This window comes from Ostrea edulis, chromosome 1 (assembly GCF_947568905.1).
Source record: "Ostrea edulis chromosome 1, xbOstEdul1.1, whole genome shotgun sequence".
Classification (NCBI taxonomy): Eukaryota; Metazoa; Mollusca; class Bivalvia; order Ostreida; family Ostreidae; genus Ostrea; species Ostrea edulis.
In genome coordinates, this window is record NC_079164.1 from 95,065,854 (window position 1) to 95,085,976 (window position 20,123).

Here is a 20,123-nt window from a genome sequence, read left to right on the forward strand (position 1 = left end):
ACTATATTGAAGAAACAAGCATATATATCAAAGTGTTGAATTAACACAAATACCAAAGTCTTTGACTGAAAAATCGGTGCACCCTGCTGATGCGGAAGATGAATGGAGCGACATCGTTTGATCCCTTATATTGAGAATGGGTGTTATTTGAATTTCAGGGGTCTGGCAAGCCATTCGGGATGTCTTTCCAAGAGTGACCATCAAGGGATGTGTGTTCCACTGGACAAAAGCTGTGTGGACCCATGTTCAACAACTGGGATTCGTTGCAACATTCACAGAAAGAGAGTCCACCCACACCTTTATTAAGCAGCTGATGGCTTTGCCATTTCTTCCTTGGAATCACATCCCAGACGTGTTTGCTGCCATGCGCAGTAGATGTCCTCATTCACTTCAGGAGCTAATGAATTACATCGACAATCAGTGGATGCAGAACCCAGTATTTCCAATCAGAACATGGAGTGTATATGCCTTCAGTGTCCGAACCAACAATGACGTCGAAGGTAATTTTGAACACCCCAATATTCTTTATCATTAAAATAATAAATTTATTGATTAACTATTCATAGCTGTAAACATGTATATGTGCAAGTGATTTGAAAGTATTTTTATATTGTTTCCTGTTGCAGGTTGGCATCGGAGAATGAAGGTTGAAGCTCAAGGACTAGCCCTCCCTCTTTACCAGATCATTCCCCTTCTTCGGAGAGAGGCAGAGTTAATAAGGACGCGGATTGCCGCCGTAGACCTTGAAAGAAACACCAGGAAGGCGACAAATAGAACACAGAAAAGGATCGAAGAGGCGTCAGAACTTTACATGCAGCAAAGAATTACAGTGTCCCATTTTTGGAAGATATATGGTGACTTGTACTCTGGTGTCTACGATCTCCATTTGTAAACAGGAATGATCCGTGTGTATATATATCTCTCTGTATCTAGTGTATGGAAAATCATTATTTCATGTGTTCTGTGACAAATATGTGATTTCATGAATTTTTAAAAGAATAATCACTGTTTATTCAAATAAACATGAAATGACTGGTGTTTTCATTTTTGTTAAGGCAATATATACTGCTGGCTCCATGACCATAAACTGAGAGTAGACTTTAGAATTTATAATATAGAATTTAGTTTCGATTCAGAGTTTTGCAGCAATGTCAATTTTCGGAAGTAATTTTAAGAGGAATCACGACAGTCACACATCACAATTTCTTGCTTTGAAACTGAAAACGGAATATCTTTTTTATTTATTTATTTATTTTAGAAAAAAGTGGGGTTTATGGATCAAATTTTTGGATTGGCAAAAATATGAAAATTTCATATACAATACTGTATTACTTAAACATGCGATCATAAATCATATATACAATGTTTAAGCTGCCCTGTCCAACCAGACTTGTATATCATTAAATATGAATGCTTTATATCAAAAGGCGTCGGCTGACTGTATATAGACAGGCACCAGGCAGGTGCCATCATTAAAGCACGTAGGTCACTTGATTCAAAGACACCAGGCAGGTGTCGCACTATCTGTATATTTTGCATAATCAAACCTTCAGTAAACTCAGTAATCTGAGCACGGACCTACTGACCGCTAAGGTCCGACACGTTACTCTTTTTTATATATATCATTTGTATATTTATAAGGCGTCCGAATTTTTCTTACCGCCATCCGAAATTAAACACCCACTATCCGGAATTACAACGCTTTGGTTTCAAATAGCACCATTCAACATCTGCTATCTAACGTGCTTCATACCGATTGTTAGACCGTTCTTGGCACACTGGTTTTGACTACGAATAACTCCGTCTACTAGTACTTGATCAAGATGTAGGGCTCAAGGCGGTGTGATTGGTCGACAGGGGATGCTTACTCCTCCGATGCAGTGAATGCACCTGATCCTACCTCTGGTGTGTCCAGGGGTCCGTATTTGTCCGATCCTTTATTTTGTATTCCTCGTGGGAATTATGAAGTTGATCACTGTTCGTTATCTTCATACATGCATAGATTTACATATATTTCAATTTAAAAACAATATCAATCAATTTTAAGTAAACATAAATGGATTAGAAAACAGGCATTGGCTATATAAGCCTTCTCCATAGCAGTACATCGTCAAGATCATACAGATAGAATAATGTTTGATCGATTGATTCTTTTTACGCACCATTGAGAATTTTCACTCATATTGAGACGTCACCAGTTGAAGCAATCTCTACCCAGAGTTATCGTTCCTTACTCTCATAAATACCTTTGTCAACGTCTCAAAATAAGCAATGTTATTCAATATGTAAAACCACATTTTTACGGCTAATAAAACTAAGAACTACTTTATAAAATATCGGAGAAATGTAGTGTAGTGTTCTTGGAAATGAAACACTTCGGATTTAACCAGTAACTCGGGCAACGTGATTCAACACAAGTTAATCATTCAGACATTTATTAAATTCTTTACTTCCGGCCAAATACAAGGGAGATAATCAATATAACAATAATCAAGAGTTATCCTTCTTAGAATATAATGAAATCATAATTAATCATACACTACCATCCTTACCCCTTTTCATTTCAACAAGTAGTAATACAGTCAAAATAAAAAGTAAATGGACAAATTTCATGAACGATTAACTTTAGCATATTCTTTGAACAATTACAAAGTTCATCATTCTGTCACAGTACTTGTACAAGTTAGTTCATCACAAAGTCGTTAAATTTCGCTGGCAAAGACCTTTGTCTTGCTGGTCGGCTAAATTTCGGTGGACTTGTCACCTGGTTTCGACCATCGTTTTCAGATTCCTCTGCCAATGAATTTTCTGAGGATTTTTCCCGGACATCACCCGAAAGCCTATTTTTATCGCACACATTTTGACTAGGAACTGGATTTTCAACGCACAAATTTTCACTATCATTGAAATTTTCACTTAACACATTTTCATTTTCACTTGACACATTCACTGATACTTTTGGATACACAAACTTTTTCAAATGAGACACATTTCTTTTGTATTAACTTCCTTCGATTCCAAAACAACACTATTCCCATTTTTCTCGACAACTTTGAATGGATCACTATGATATGTTGCTGATAGCTTGTTTTTCTTCATCAAAGTGAGATCACCAGGTTTTATGTCACTAGTTATAGCTCTTCTCTTAGCATCAGAATACATTTTCCCTTTAGCCTTCTTCTCTGCATCTCTATCTCCAAACTTCTGACTTATCTTTTGATGTATCGTTCATCACCACATACAACAATAGGAGTGAGTCCGGCTGAGTTGTTGTTCCGCCGAGTTATTCGTACAAAATTACCAGATATTCACATGTACAGTGAGACAGATTATACAGTTAGATATTTCTAGTCTTTCTTCTCTGCTTGTGCAATCTTCAGTCTCTTCAATATTGACCTGTTTTGACGTTCTATTTCTCCATTGGCCTGTGGCCACAATGGAGTCGTCCTCCTATGAATGATTCCATTAGTTTCACAATATGTTTTGAAAAATTCACTAACAAATTGTGGTCCATTGTCTGTTGTTATAGAAACAGGTAACTCATGTGTACTGAAAATCTGTGTCAACACCTCCACCATTTTCTCTGTCGTTGTAGATTTCATAACAGCCAAATCAATCCATCTGGAATAATAATCTACTATAGTAAAATGTAATCTCCGGATGGCAACGGTCCTAGGAAATCAACTGCTAAATGCTCCCATGGACGTGACGGTAATTCTGTTCTGTGCATTGGCTCCACCTTTTCAGGTTGCGATACTAACTGACAGCCATAACAAGATGTGCTCCACTGTTCAATGTCTTGGTCCATTTTAGGCCACCAAACCTTCGATCGCAATCGCTGCTTCATGATAACAATGCCAGGGTGTACCTCATGGCCCAATGCTAGAACTTTATCACGTAATGACTTAGCTATGACAATCCTTGTCCCTCGTAGTATCAGATGACCAACAGCACACATTTCTGATTTTACTGTCAAATAGTCTTTGCTCAGTAATTGATATCATTTCCCTGATATCAATCATTCTCTCAAGTTCTTGATATCTTTATCCTCTAATGATGCTCTCTCGAGCTCAGAGATGGTCATTGCAGTTGGAACAGCTTCTTCAACCACGAATCGTAAGTATTCTTCTGTGTCATTTGTCTTTAGGCTTGATGCATTTGTTGACATCTTGGACAATGAATCAGCTATGTTTGATTTACCCGGAATATGACGAACTGTATAACTAGTTCTGCATCCGTAACACCCATCTTTCTACACGTGCACATGGTTTCGACTTAGGCGAGAAAATGAACTCAAGCGGCTTATGGTCTGTTAACAATTCAAAAGTCTTTCCCATCAAGTACATGTGAAAACGTTCACACTAAGCTGAGTGCCCCTTTCTCTGTTTGTGCATATTTGTAGTCCCCCATTACTATGCATTATTCATGTAACTATGTATAGGCCTGTTGCAATATAGAACAACCAAATATCCATGTTTCAACCCAAATCAATGCTTCCTGTGTCACAAGACTTGACATACGCGCAGTATTTATTTATTTATTTACGTATATCTTTGTAACTGAAGTCAAACCATGCTTTGAGTATACGTGCCATTTAACAAATATCTTGTAAAATCCTTGAGACGTTGACGGTAGAGTCTAAAACGTAACCCACTAGGGCAGTTCGGAAAAATGAATACCGGTATGATTTTCAGTTTTACAATCGCTGAGGTAACATCGATCCCGATGTTCGAAACCATGCTTTCGTCTGCTAGGATGGCGGTGCGAATAACCTTTGACATTTGATTTCCGATGTTCTCAACCATGCTTTCGTCTGCTAGGATGGCGGTGCGGATAGCCTTTGACATTTGATTTCATCGCAATGATATCAGAATGAATAATGTAGAAATGGATGTAGAAGCCGACAGGTATAAACCACTGGCACTTAGTTATTATAATTCAATACAGGCTGTACCTGCCTGACTGGGTTACGTTCTAAACTGACTGGGTTAGGTTCCTGCCTGACAGGGTTAGGTTGTGAGGTGACTGTTTAGATATTCTAAAATTTCTTCATTTTTTGTTTATTAATTTTTCCAATTATAAGGATAATGTTAGATATAAAAAAGAAATAATTATTGTTGTTAATCTTTGAAGCAGTGTTTAATTGCAGTTATTATAATTTATGCTACTTTTCTTTTATATCCATCATTTTACTTTTTCAATACTGAAAATAATGGAAGCAGTTAATTCCAACAAATGGTGTATAATGGCAATAATACAAGCTGTACATAACTACCGTACATAACTGACGGTGTTGCATCGGGTTCGACCTTTCCTCTTAATTATATAATAGAGTCATACTGGAATTCATTTTTCCGAACTACCTGAGTGGGTTACGTTTTAGACTCTTCCGACGTTGACAGAGGTGCAAGTGAGAGCAAGGAACAACTCTGAGTAGAGGATAAAGGAAGATTCGACCAGTAAAGATAAGGGAATTAGTTTTTTCTGCGGTTTCCTAAGGACAAAAAGAAACGAAAGGCGTGGGTGAAGCTTTCCATAGAGATAAGTGGCAGCCAACCGAGGCTAGTTATGTGTGCTCGACGCATTTCGATGGTGGCTGGCATAGCGACGATCCTGAAGATACGAACTTCAGACCAAAACTTTTTCATACAGAGAGAGGCCACATCCTCAGGAAAAGCGAGGTCTGAGAGGGTAGTTCGGAGGAAACTTGAGCAGGTAAAATAAGATAGAAACCCTCCTCCCCCATGTTAATTTTTGCTTTTCATTTTCACTTGTTCGTTGATATAATTCAAAAACTGCCCAATTGGACCAATTTCAAAAATCTTTTTTCTTTAGAACCCTACCTTTTTTTTTTTTTAAAGGAAAACGAAATGCATAATGATGTAGAGCAGGCAGGTCTCTACCTTATAAATTTAATGATCCCGGGGGTAGGGGTTTTGGCCCAGGGGCGGTGCCAAACTTAGAATATAGTGTTTATGTGTAAAACATTTAAATATCTTCAGTGCTATTGATACCTAATGGGTATTTAGTAAGAGTAGGTAGTCCTTTATCAAAATTGTAAAACACGAACCCCTGGGTACACCAGAGGTGGGATCTGGGCCGGGATTGATAAAGATTCTAAGATATTTCTTAGATTTCCTACTTAAGTATTAAAAAAATCTTAGCTAAGAAAAATACTTAAGTATCAATTCATAAAAAAGGTTAAGCACTGTTCTTAGCTACATGTAAGTTCAGTTCTTAGTAATTTAGAAAACTTAAGTTGAGTCACCCTAGAAACGCATAGTATTTCCCAAACTAAAGGTGGAACTCTTGTGCGATGGAGGTCCTATTTTTAACATGTTTACGTCACATCTGTCAAATTTCGCAGATGTAAACATGGAAGAAAGCCACAAACTCAAACGAAAGCCAAACTGGAGTAATCAGGATTCCTTGGCACTCACTACTCTTGTTGAAGAATACAAGGATGTGGCGAGAGGGAAACTAAGTCCCCAGTTAACCTCTCAAATGAAGTCGAAAGCGTGGGGGGAGATTGCGGTAAAACTTCGTGCTATGAGTGTTGGGCCAACTCGAACGGCAGCAGAAGTTGAGAAAAAGTGACACAACATCTTCTCAAAGACAAAAACGGAGATTTCCAACCACAGACGTATAATTACTGGTACAGTTGAGTTGATGATGAAATTGTAAGTTATGGTGAATACAAGTTTTATGACCAATAGATAGGCCATAAGCGCCGAGCATAGGCCGAAATTTTGAAGCTCTTCACCGGCAATGACGACGTCTCCATATGAGTAAAATATTCTCGAGAGGGATGTAAGACAATATTCAATCAATCATTCACTTCAGCTTTCAGCTCAGGTGAGCTAAAACGGATGTCCCAAGTCACCGTAGGTGTAACACGCTAAAGGACCCCACTGCTTAATGCCCATAAGCGCCGAGTATAGGCCTGAATTTGAAGCCCTTCACAGGCATTGGTGACGTCTCCATTTGAGTGAAAAATTCTCTCTCGAGACGTTAAACAATTGACAGTCAACCTACACCTATATGAAAAGTAAAAATAACGAATATTGATCGATCTTGTAACTCTTAAGCAATACAAAATAGAGAGTTGGACAAACACAGAGGTGGGATCAGGTGCCTTGGAGAAGTAAGCATCCCCTGTCGACCGGTCACACCCGCCATGAGCCCTAAATCTTGATCAGGTAAACAGATTTATTGTTGACACTCTTGCACCATCAACTTGTTTTTCAGTAGCCTGCCTCGATTAAAAAACTGACCATACGCAGAAGCACTTGCATATCGAATCAGTTGAGAGATATAAACACCATATGCAGGTGATAATGGAAGATTGCCACTAAAATATAGGAAGAAGACAATGGAGAAGCTGAAATCATCCCGTTTGTCAAACAGTTGAGTTGTCAGTTTGCCGTTAATGTCTACTTTCAATAAAATATCTAAGTATGAAGCAGAAGTGGACGACTCTGTGGTGTCCTTTATTTCGAGCTCACGGGGATATATCAAATCGACATATGAATGTGACCTTCAATTCTACTTTTAGATATATCGATGACGTTCTGTCTATTAACAATGATAGCTTTCATTCATATGTCGATTTGATATATCCCTGTGAGCTCGAAATAAAGGACACCACAGAGTCGTCCACTTCTGCTTCATACTTAAGATATTTTATTGAAAATAGACATTAACGGCAAACTAACAACTCAACTGTATGACAAACGGGATGATTTCAGCTTCTCCATCGTCAACTTCCCACATTTATGTAGCAATATTCCATTATCACCTGCATATGGTGTTTATATATCTCAACTGATTCGATATGCAAGAGCTTGTTCTGGGTATAGTCAGTTTTTAAATCGAGGTAAGCTACTGACAAACAAGTTGATGGTACAGGGATTTCAACAGTCTCGATTGAAGTCAGCATTTCGCAAATTCTATGGTCGTTATAACGATCTAGTTCGTCAATACAACCTCGCATTGGGTCAAATGCTGTCTGACGTGTTTCATACCGATTGTTAAGCCGTTCTTGGCACACTGATTTTGACTGCGGATAACTCCGTTTACCTGATCAGGATATGGGGCTCACGGCGGGTGTGACCGGTCAACAGGGGATGCTTACTCCTCCTAGGCACCTGATCCCACCTCTGGTGTGTCCAGGGGTCCGTGTTTGCCCAACTATCTATTTTGTATTGCTTGTAGGAGTTATGAGATTGATCACTGTTCGTTATCTTCACCTTGCATGAATGAAAGCTGTCATTGTTAATAGACAAAACGTCATCGATATATCTAAAAGTCGAATTGAAGGTCACAGCGAGAGATTTTTTCTTCTAACGTATTAGTGTTTGAATAAATTCTGCTTCATATGAATTTAAAAACAGGTCAGCTAACAAAGGAGCACAATTCGTGCCCATGGGAATTCCAATAGACTGTTGGAAGACCTGATCACCAAAGACCACGAACATATTGTCAATGAGGAACTCTAGCATATTTTTTATTTCAACTTCAGAGTACTTGTGCGTGGAATCAGAGTGGTGTTTAACAAAGTAAGTTTTTGAATGACTGATCACTAAATATGAATATTTCCGTTTTTGTTGAAGAAGCAACTGTCTATGATGTCAAAAAGTCTAGTCTTTAATTTATCGTGAGGAATGGTCGTGTATAGTGTTGAAAAGTCATAGGTTTTAATGCTATTGATTTGGGAAAAATTCTGTAATTTCAAGTTTACTAAAAGTTCTTTAGAATTTTTTAGAATCCACATTTGATTAACACCACTTCTGGCATATGTAGTTGCACAGTAAGTTTGAAGTTTCTCCTTCACAGCTGTTAACATTTTCGTGAGGAGCAAAAATAGAGGCTTGGTAGAGCACTTACTGGATCATCTTAAAAGTTGAAATTTGTGACTATGCAAAATTCAAATTTCACTGGTTTGTTCGTATACATGAAAAGACTCGAGTCTTTGTTTACATAAGCTAAAATATTGCTTTTACTCTTGCTTTCAGAAGGTCAAAATTTTTGCTGTGAACATTAAATCAGTTTTTAACATCAAAAATGAAAAATACTTTTTTCAAAAATCGTGAACCAATCCCTTTAAAGTAGAGAAGGTTTTGAGAATCAACGTATAGCTAAGTTGGTTGTATTGAAAAACTTATACGGTAACAATTTTGATGCACCAGAAGCGCACTTCGAAAAATGTCTGTTCAGTGATGCTCAAGCCAACATTTTGGAAATCCGATAACGGAATAACTGAGTGCCAAAAACGGGAACCAAATTCGTCCAAGGATCAGAGCTACATGTATACATGAGGGAGATAATCCTTAATTTTAAAATGAATCTCTAGGTGTTATCCCAGCAATTAAATATACATCCGTATTTTCAACCTAGTAATGAAGTACTTAGCTACTGGGCTGTAGAGAAATTTTCACTCATATGGAGACGTCACCATTGCTGGTGAAGGGCTGCAAAATTTGAGCTTATGATCAGCGTTTATGGCCTCTCAGCAGGGAGGGACTTTTATCGTGCCAAACCTGCTGAGACACGGGAATTCGGCAAACGATTAACGGGGTAAGTCAAAGATAACGAAGTGATCAATCTCATAACTCCTATAAGCAATGCAAAATAGATAGTTGGGCAAACACGGACCCCTGGTTATACCAGAGGGGGGATCAGGTGCCTAGATAGAGTAAGCATCCCCTGTGGACCGGTCACACTCACCGTGAGCCCTATATCTTGATCAGGTAAACGGAGTTATCCGTAGTCAAAATCAGTGTGCCAAGAACGGCTTAACAATCGGTATGAAACATATCAGACAGCATTTTCCCCAATGATAGGTTGTGTTTGCAAAATAGATCGCTATAACGACCATAGAATTTGCGAAACGCTGATTTTAAAACGAGACTGTTGGAACCCTACACCATCAACTTATTTGTCAGTAGCCTTTTTCGATTTAAAAACTGATCATACGCAAAACTAGCTCTCATCCACACTTAGTTGCCTCATACGACAAGCAAGGGGTATCAAGGACCTATTCTAACCCGGATAAATGAAAGGGGAGACATCAGTTTCAGTGTGCCAAAACAATTTTTCCTGGATGATTTTCCCGTTAAAATCCAGGTTAAAATAAGTCCTCAGTACCCCTTGCTTGTCTTAAGAGGCCTCTACATGGGGTAGCCCTTCCAGTGAGACCGCAAAAACCAAGGTCTCGTGGCACAATAAACGCCCTCATTAATTAGTTCGTGGAAGATGTTGGCACAGTAAAGATCCGTTACTGAGCACCAAGCATAGGTCTAAATATGTGGTACTTTATACAGCTGGTGACGTCTTCCTATGTGTTCGGCGTTTACGGTCTTTGAGCAGGGAGGGCTCTTTATAAGTGAGAAACATTCAAAGGCACGATGTAAAACAACCAACCGAGAAATTTTGCTCAGGAATGATACAACCATTCGACCTTTGCACTCAGGACCTTATCGTCGAATAACAAAGTTTGTGAAGTAGAATGAAACAATAACCCGTGGTTTGCGACGATGTCAGGGCTGTAGCAGTGACAGTTTTTTTTAACGTGCCAACGCATGTCGAGACACGGGATAAAGGTCATATCCGAAAGGCCCGTGATTCTCGCTAATAACGCCGAGGTTTATAGAAAGATAATAAATACTGCCTCTATTTACGTCTTGGGTTTTGCAAGTTTTCCTTCATACAAAGACGCCACCAGCTTGCATGGGAAGTGCCACAAATTTTGACCTAGGCTATGGAATTCTTTACGCCTACAATACTCGTTATTCACACCGCGGCCATTTCGAATCGAAAACGAGACTCGGAACGCAAACAATGGAATCCAGCACTATCAGCACTAAGTCAGCTTGGAGTAAAAACCTTCAACATGTCCCTCATATTACTCAGGATAGAGTGGAGAAGTGGGCAAATGAGACTGCCAAAATCCCTAGATCCAAACAACAGAAGGGCTACGTCAACTTTATAGAAGGTTTTATACATGAAGTCGAAAGTAAGTATAGCTCTGTGGACAGTATCACTATGACTATACAACGCTGACAATATTAAACGGTATTTGGTAGTTGGATGGGTTTTTTTTTAAATTTCATAGATAAAACAGTATGGGAAAATAGCAGCTAAGTGACTATGAATATTCGTGGATTATGATTTTAAGTTCTAAATACGATTTAGTTTTTAGTGCACATGAGCTTAAAGCTCAAGTGAGGTTTTTTTTATCACTTTGTCTGGTGTCCGTCTGTAAACTTACAGCATGGCAATGAATACTCATATTATTATGCATGCATCCCCAGGTAGTGCAGGTTCAATCGTTCTCAATCTGATTCGATAATACACGATTAAACAGGATATTGTCATAATTGGTTTGATTACTATTTAATCCGGTTTAGGTAAGTTGCATAATTTGCATAAAGTTTATAATCCATGCTTGATATATAACACCTTTTTTATTCCTATGTTGATATGCAAAGTTTACAGCTTACATAGGCAAGATGATGTTTGACCATGTGACCTTTGCCTAGGAGTTTGAACCAAATTTTAAAACTTTAACTTTTCTCTTAACTTCTGAATTGTGAGTGATAAATCTTTTTTTATTTTGTGTATACATCCAACGTGACAAAACCTTTCTTTTGGTACCAGATTTTAAAAAAAAAATCACAATCGCTGTACAACAGCAGGTCCAAGATGACTTGTATGAGCTATGTGACCCATGAACCTCTGGTTAAAAATCTAATCCTCAACAAAATAATTTGGCTTTTTATATACTTATAGACTTGTTCTGAAGGCTGTACCACCAATGCAAAGTAAAACGTCTTTACCGCAGACCTGGCATGTTCCCCAGAGAATCGAAGGTTTGGAACCAAAACCAGTACATTGTTTAGAAATATGCAAGGTCATTTTTTTATGATTCAAATTTATTTGCATGAAGGATTTCTTAGTCTTGTCCCCCAACCCACTGAGAGGGGGGGGGGGGGGGGGATACGACAACCAGACTTGAAACTATAATCATCTCCAAATTCTTTTTTCATTTAAAAATTATCTGTTTTCACTCCACACCTGCAAATACTGGACCACTGAATCCAAGTCTACATAATTATAACATGAGCTGTCTTGGTGAATGGTGATTGTTATTAAAATTAAGATTGCTGATGTAAATAACTATATATAACTACACACACACACACATATTATATATATATATATATTTATATATACACATAAAGTCAAAAAATAAAATCCAATACTCAAACTTTTATCTATAGCGCTTTCGCCCTGCGAGCTCGTCAGTAGATTTTTAAACAATGTAAACAAGTTCCATTATGACGTCATCCTCGTGACGTTATGTGGGCAACGTCAAACATAATACAGTCATGATTGTGACGTCAGAACATTATACAATGTTAATGTTAGGCACTTTTAAAAATACAGACATATTTAAAATAGTTCAGTCTATAAGTTTTAAGCGCCTCTGAATATTCCTGTACATTAAAGGAGACATTCTATGTAAAATGTACATGTTAAAAATAACATGAAGTAAAAATATTAACAGTTTAGTTTCGGTTTAAACAGTTTTATGAAATAGTTTTCCTTGGCTCTGCGTAATTATTCATTTTCCTCTTTTACTTTGTAAAATGGAAAAATATAAAAACTGCCTCCCCCGCACGAATCAAAATATCCGCTACACGGTGTGTTTCTTATTTTAGGATCTCTGATCTGTTGTTTATGTACACGAACACGGTCAGCCAATTTGGTTCCTGTTTGACCTATATAGTTTTTTCCACATGTGGGGCACGTCATACAATAAAGTAGATTTTTAGATTTACACGTCATAGTTGAATTTCATTCTCTCACCAGAGGGCGCGCTACGCAAGCTTCACTTTCACCTCTGTTATCGTCTGATAAATAGTTCGGCTAACCATATGATCTCGCACGGACAAAATGACGTCTTTGACTCCAACAGAAAGGCACGTTTCTGTTCTTTGTGCAATGTCAGATTTTCATCATTATAATCTCGCTAGTTTTTTTTAATGTAAAGTCCAATAGTTACTAAGTGAAAGTGAAATAATACATTTGACAAGACAAAATAGTTCCATAAATATGGAGGTTGCACTAACGTAATAGAGCGTTTCGATACCTACCAATGTGTTTTTAACTCATAAATGTATGTTTTATTTATGAAAATGATGCAGATTTATTTTATTTTCAAAGACGCTCTGTTTTACAAAATTCTTGTAAATTAGACGATAACAGAGGTGTTGTGGAGCGTAGCGTAACGCCCTCTGGTGAGAGATTGAGTTGAATTTACATTGAAGTTCATTCCGTTTTTGAAAGTTATGTAACAACAGACCTTAAACTACGCCCAATCGTAGCTGGCCCTTCTTGTCCAACACAAAGACTTAGTAATTTCCTAGATATCATACTAAAACCCATCTGCAAATTAGTTCCGAGTTATATTCGGGACGACATGGATTTTATTTTTTTTACTTTATTCTACCCCGATACCAAGAAAAAAGAATTTATTGAATATATATATATATATATATATATATATATATATATATATACGTATACTATATGTGATGCTGAGATTTTAAAAGAAAACCCCCTATTTTCTCTGCATTCAATACTGAGTCTGTAAAGGTCAAACAAACAATTTTGAAAACAAATGCCTAAATAAACAGATAAATTGTTGTTCTTTGATAAATTTCATATGTTCCCTCCATAATTTTACAGGTGAATCCTAAAAAGCAACCACCTAAGAAGAAAAGGGTCACTGAAGGTGTCCTTCCAAACATATACTGTCCGGTTAAAACAATTCCGTGTGTACAGTTTAAGACGACATTACTTGAACAGCTCACAGCCATGAAGAGCGATGCACAGATTTTACGCATTTTATCTACCGACAGTTCAAGTGAAACAGAGTCTCTATCTAAGTTTGGACCGGTACCCAAAGGACCTGTGCTTTCTTATCAACAAAAACCACATACTTCTGTTGATGATATAATAAACCACAATGAACAGCAAGAATTCCCTGATTTATTACTTCCAGAACAGCCTCGTCATTATAACAGTGTTGAACAATGCAGAACATGATGTTTTCATGGGCATGCACATTGATCGTCCTCATGAGTTGGAATTGGTGGAACAAACGCGATTGCAGAGTGTCACTAAGTTATGGCACAACATTCGTCGGCATAGGATGACCTCGACAATGTTTAAGGACATATGTGCAAGGAGGGCAGATCATGAGAAGTTAGCTGTGCGTCTTTTAAAATCCAAAAATGTACAGACTGTTGCTATGAAATTTGGCTTGCAAAATGAACCTGAAGCAGCAAAATTATATTCCGATATAACTGGAAATAATGTGTACTTGTGTGGCTTTGTTATAAACCCAAGTTCTCCGCATCTTGGAGCATCACCAGACAGAAAGATATATGACCCAAATTCTGCATCACAGTATGGACTTCTAGAGATCAAATGTCCGGACAAAGATTCTTTTCAAGAATGCGCGTACCTTAAAAGGACCAATGATGGGACATACAAACTCAAGCATTCTCATCAATATTACTACCAAGTAATGGGACAGATGGCACTTACTGGGCTCCATTGGTGCGACTTTTTTGTGAAATGTAGACAGGATTACCATAAAGAGAGAATAAACTTTAATGAAGAGAAGTGGGAAGAAATCAAGTTGTCTCTGGACAGATTTTACTTTGATTATTTCTTGCCCGAAATTCTCAGAATGATGTAAACGCATTTATTACTTAAGGTATTCAATGTATAATGACCATATTTCATATCTAATAAATGGATGGTGGAATTTTTGTAATCATGGTATCATTTTGAAGGGTTCATCAAATAAAAATAATCCACCATAGGAATTTTCAAAATTTTGTTTACTGCTTGATTTATTTCACCTAGAATTTAACATTGAAGTATATGGGAAAAGCATGTTTTATTACAATATTTTAAAAAGAAATTATATTTTCATAAAAATCTCTTGGTAGAAAGTTACATACACTTTCTCTTAATGAAAATATGAAATAAAATTAATCATTGACCACACACATTTTTAGAAAATTAGATTTTTCTTATTTTTACAAAGGGCAGGCAACTCTTCCAAAAAGTCTTAAGTGCAAAAAGGTCAGCTTCTAATCATTTACCAGTCCTGTGAATTTCATCTGCTTCACTTTCATCATTATTTAACAATAAACATTTATGTTGATCTAAATCCTTCAAAATTGTTCATTATCCTTTTATTATACATGGAATACCTTAACATTAATGTCAGTAATTGCTGCTCAGAATTTATTGAACATAACAGTATACAATACTTCATAGTGATTTTTGTAATCTTGATGTTGCCAGAATTGCTTTTACCTCTATAATTGGTAAATGTAATTTAATTTCAGCAAGGCTGAGGAATATATATCATGAGACAACTTGCTATAGTACACTGTATTCCAATAAATATATACCTCTATAATTTTCGTAATTATAATGGTCATTGCTTATCAACATAAAATTCAAATTTGCCTCGATGTAATCTTGTCATAAATAAAAACTTTTTATTTCATCAAATATTTATTTTATATCACATGAATAAGTTGTACACATGTAAATGTATGTGCACTGAAAACGTGTACTGCTATACTGATAACAAATTGACAATACTCATTGAAGACATCATAGAGACATCTCTACAACACACTCTGTAAAAATGACACATTAAATGTATTTTTTTTTTTAAAACCAGGTACTTTAGAATTTCACATGTATATATTCAATGTTTTTATAACAACTATAATGTACAAGGTCTGAAAAATGTCAAGTAAAAGCTGAGAGGAGTTGATTGCACAAAGTAGATACCTATTACAGGGAAGCCCACCCGCCATTCACCATACTATAAGACAGATGCACGTGTGCAACCCGGTCAAAAATTAAACAGTATTATTGGAGTTATGAGATTGATCACTGTTCGTTATCTTCACCTTTCATTAATAAGATTCCTAGTGCACGTAATCACATTTAACTAGAATAGAGGTCCTCTGAAAATTGTTAGTATTGCACAAACAGTCCATATCTGATTAATGGATGAAGCTAAATTAAGAGGAATGACACCATCAAATATATGATATTCTTTTATCCGCCTTATAGCTCTTTCAACATGAATACGAAGGCGTGCTATTTCATGCGTTAGTGCTACCTCCATAGCAGAAAATTTACCCTTTTCACCAAGAAAAGGAGGTATTACCAAAGAAGCTTGTTTTTTCTCTAATAAGTCCTCAATCAAAAACCCTTTATCAGCCATGACTTGGTCATTAGGCTCCAACAAATCCAAAATTCCTGACAATGCAGTAATAGCTTTATCACTAATGTTACCTGTGTACATTGAACTAATAAATGCAACAGCACCACAAGGTGTAATCCCAATTAAGCTTTTAAATGTTGTGTGACTTTTATAATTCGAGTACATTTCAGAATTTAATATTTTTGAGCTAGGAGTTTGAACTTTCATTTCTGTACAGTCCAAAATTACTCTAACATAAGGATAAGTTTCTTGAAAACATTTTGGCATGTTACTGTCAACCACACAACGAGGTGGCCATAAAGGTAAACTACCAAGCATTGTATACAAATAATTTGCCCATGTTATTAAAATTCTACTCACTGAAGACTGAGATATGTTAAATCTAACAGCCAAGTCCTGTTCTGGAAAACCCTGACGAACTCTACACAGGAACATAAAAACTGATCAATTAGTGGCAATGCTTCATTACGGATAGCATTTAACTTCATGTTTTCCACATTTGAGGAATGTCTCTGCATTTGCGTCCACCTGATCATTGTTTCTGCTGTTGGCTGAAGAGCAATAAACAAACATTTTAAGGTTTCATAATTTTTAAAACCAGTGTAAAAGTTAATCAACTGGGGATCTGTGGTGAATCGTTCTACAGAAAAAAGTGTCCTTTCTACTGCTACAAGCTTTTCCTGTAAATCCTTAATTTCCTCTTGGGCTGCCTGAAGTTGGTCCTTGGTTGTAGTATGGACACTGTAATCATGGTCATTTGAGACAGGTGGTGTTAATCCAGTCTGATCCACAAAACAAGATGATAATTTTGGCTCTTCCTCAATACTGCAATTGTTATCCTCCGCAGATCGTACTGGTGACCTAAATGTAAATGTTGAAAATTCATTTTTTTTTAAATGCCAAAGAGTCATGAAGAGCATCAGAAACAATTAGTCCCGACCAAACAGTGAGGGATGAGGACTCCTCATTAACAAGTAAAAAAAAAAAATGTCAAAAATCAGACCATTGATACAAAGATCTAAAAATGTATTTTTCTTTAATATCGCATACTTAAATATATGGAGGGGTGTTGGTGTTAATGCCAACCTTTATTTTTTATTTGAAATTGCCACCTTATGGATTTCAGACTGAGGGGTGGGGTTAGAGTATTTTTTTTTTTAAATTAAACTTTTTAAGTAAAAATTTATAGTAGAAATTTCAATAAACAGTGAATTCATTATCAAAAAGATTAAGCTTGTTAAACTGAAAATATCTTAAAAGCCATTTTGTTAATATTTTTAAGCGGGTATTATTTCAATGAAGCAAAAGATAATTCCAAACAAAAAAGGCCTTTATTTTGGCCCACTTTTAATTCAATTCAAGTTTCAATTGTATAACTTTGTGAGGTTGTCTAAAACCCCCTCAATGGGGCCCTCTACTGATGAGTAAACAATTTATAAACAGTTTTAAGTCAATTTAAAAGTTTTTCACTGATCTTATATACATCTGAACATTTGTTAACTTACATGTTTTTCAATGATCTTCTAAGTGGCCTGATCCGTTTAACTGGGGAATTCCAAGCAAATATGTTTGGTACACTCCCTGGTTTTAAAGACCGTATCCCATTCCATGACCGTCGTACTTCAGTTGGAAGAAAGTGGGCTGAACAAACCCTTGTTGCATCTGGTATCTAAGGAAAGAACAATATGCATAGTAGCACTAGAACCTGTAAATTATATGCTGTCGAGTATTGACCAATTTTGTGTTTTAAATTTGGTCATTTAAGGTATTATCTAAATCAAAATTGCAATAAACATAAATCTTTTTATTCCATATAATCACACCTTATTTGGAGGTGCTCGTAAACGTTTTTGGGGTGCTTGTAACAACATGGGCACTTTTTGGGGCATGGGTGACAAATTATTGGTGCTCATACTTGGAGTGAAATGTTTTGGGGCGAAGTCACAGAAATATTAATGTTAGATTTTTAAAAATTGGTCAATTTTGGGCAGTTGTTGTCCCGCACCAAAGGCTCCGGGGCTGCTGGAGTCCTGAAATTCACAGTTTATGTCCCCCTTGTCCCAAAAATGATTCAATATATGCCAAATCTGAAAAGAATTGGACTAGTAGTTATCGAGAAGTTAAAAATGTTCAACTGTTACCGCACGACAACCAATATGCAATAGGTCACTTGAGTAATCTCAGGTGACCTAAAATATATATATAATGAAATCGTTATAAAAGACCAAGTACCTTCAAACTGGTTCAATTACTAAGTGTTAAAAATATCAAAGAATTGATTGATTTAAGTAAATACTTGTAATTAGCATGTTTAAAAAGAGATGCTTAATTTAGCTTTTGTTCTATTTATGTATACTCTTCTATGTGATGTTTGTTTATATCATATTTATGTTATTCTGTTTTTGAATCTGGTGAGTCATATAACTCATGAATAATAAAGAACTATTATACATGTACCTGGACAGAGTTACTGGACATTAAATAAACAGTGATTTAAATTAGGAATTGGGTGACAGGTGCTGCAATGTACAGAGCAGGAGATGTACCTTCATTCATTCATTAATTTTATTCGCTCAAACCACAATGAAAATGATACATTTATTTAGGTACAATACAGAATTTTCATGAATCAATACATGTAACGTCAGAGGAATATATATACATGTAGGTACCTACAACTAAACACAGTGAAATATACATAAATATGTACAAAAACTTGAGAAAGCGTGTTAAGGAGACTAATTCGTATATCTTTAAAATAAACATGCACTGGTTTTTAAGGATTTTAACCAGGGTTGGGCCCCCGGTTTTAACCGTCCCGGTCAATACTCCCCAAGTGGTCAATACTGGTCAATTGTGATTTAAACTGTCCATTTTCATATTTTTGTACATTTCTTGCAAAGATAAATTAAGTCTTTTTATTATATGGATCAATTGTTGATTAATATTTTTCATTAGATAATCAAATGTAATTTCATAAATTTAATATATTTGGTTTGCTGAAACTGACCGAAATATCTTCAGTACCTATCAGAAGGTCACAGTTCTATAGCATAGCTTGATGATTGGAGACAGACCTCTTAATACATGTACCTGGGCAGATTAAGAATAAAAGGTAGCTGGACAGTACCTGAGCACAGGAAGCAAAGTGGACAGGTGTTAATAAGCACAGGCTGGGACCAGTGTGCCTGTTATTGTTATGAAAACATCACCAACTCACCCCTTCAAATGTTTATTCAACAGTTAAAATCAAGATTAATGAAACAATACTTATAGGTAGTTCTTGTTAAACTAAGGAATTTGAACAGACATTTTTACATCATCCCCAATTCAACAGTCATTTGTACATTATTTATTTAATATATTATGACTTATAAGTTCTGATATGCATGTTATGAATTACAGTATTTAGTATTTACGGTAATGGTCACTAAAACATTTTAAATAAATAACACAGACTATAATGACCAAATAATTTTCAATCAACCAGTAATTTAACCACTATTGACCGGTTTTAACCAGTATTGACCACCGGCCGGTCAATACTCATATTGACCACTTTTTTGCCAACCCATGTTTTTAACATCACTTGATGATTGATTTCATAAAATTTCATCACATATTGTTACACCAACCCACTCCCTCCACTGTTTATTTAACATTTAAAATGTAGAACTAAGGAATTTAAACAGAAATAGAAAACACTTCCCTCATTATAAACTGATAGTGCATGTTATGAATTACAGTTTACATCACAGGAAACGATAATTTTGTTTGTAATAATAATAATAGT

At 36.2% G+C, this 20,123-nt stretch overlaps 2 protein-coding genes across 2 annotated transcripts in view; one reads left to right on the forward strand and one right to left on the reverse strand.

Annotated features, from left to right (window-relative positions):
- LOC125655975 (uncharacterized) overlaps positions 1-892 on the forward strand; it is a 2,036-nt gene extending 1,144 nt beyond the window's left edge. Inside the window, exons 2-3 of the mRNA XM_056145122.1 lie at positions 159-500; positions 627-892. Coding sequence (XP_056001097.1) covers positions 159-500; positions 627-892 — 608 coding nt within the window. The remainder of the gene's footprint in view (positions 1-158; positions 501-626) is intronic.
- A 14,728-nt stretch (positions 893-15,620) lies between these two features.
- Positions 15,621-17,995, reverse strand: LOC125672990 (uncharacterized). The gene is made up of 2 exons (XM_048909215.2): positions 17,836-17,995; positions 15,621-17,191 (listed from the first exon to the last, which is right to left on the reverse strand). Coding segments are annotated over exons 1-2 (507 nt in total). The 5' UTR covers positions 17,838-17,995; the 3' UTR covers positions 15,621-16,686.
- Between the last annotated feature and the right edge of the window lie 2,128 nt (positions 17,996-20,123).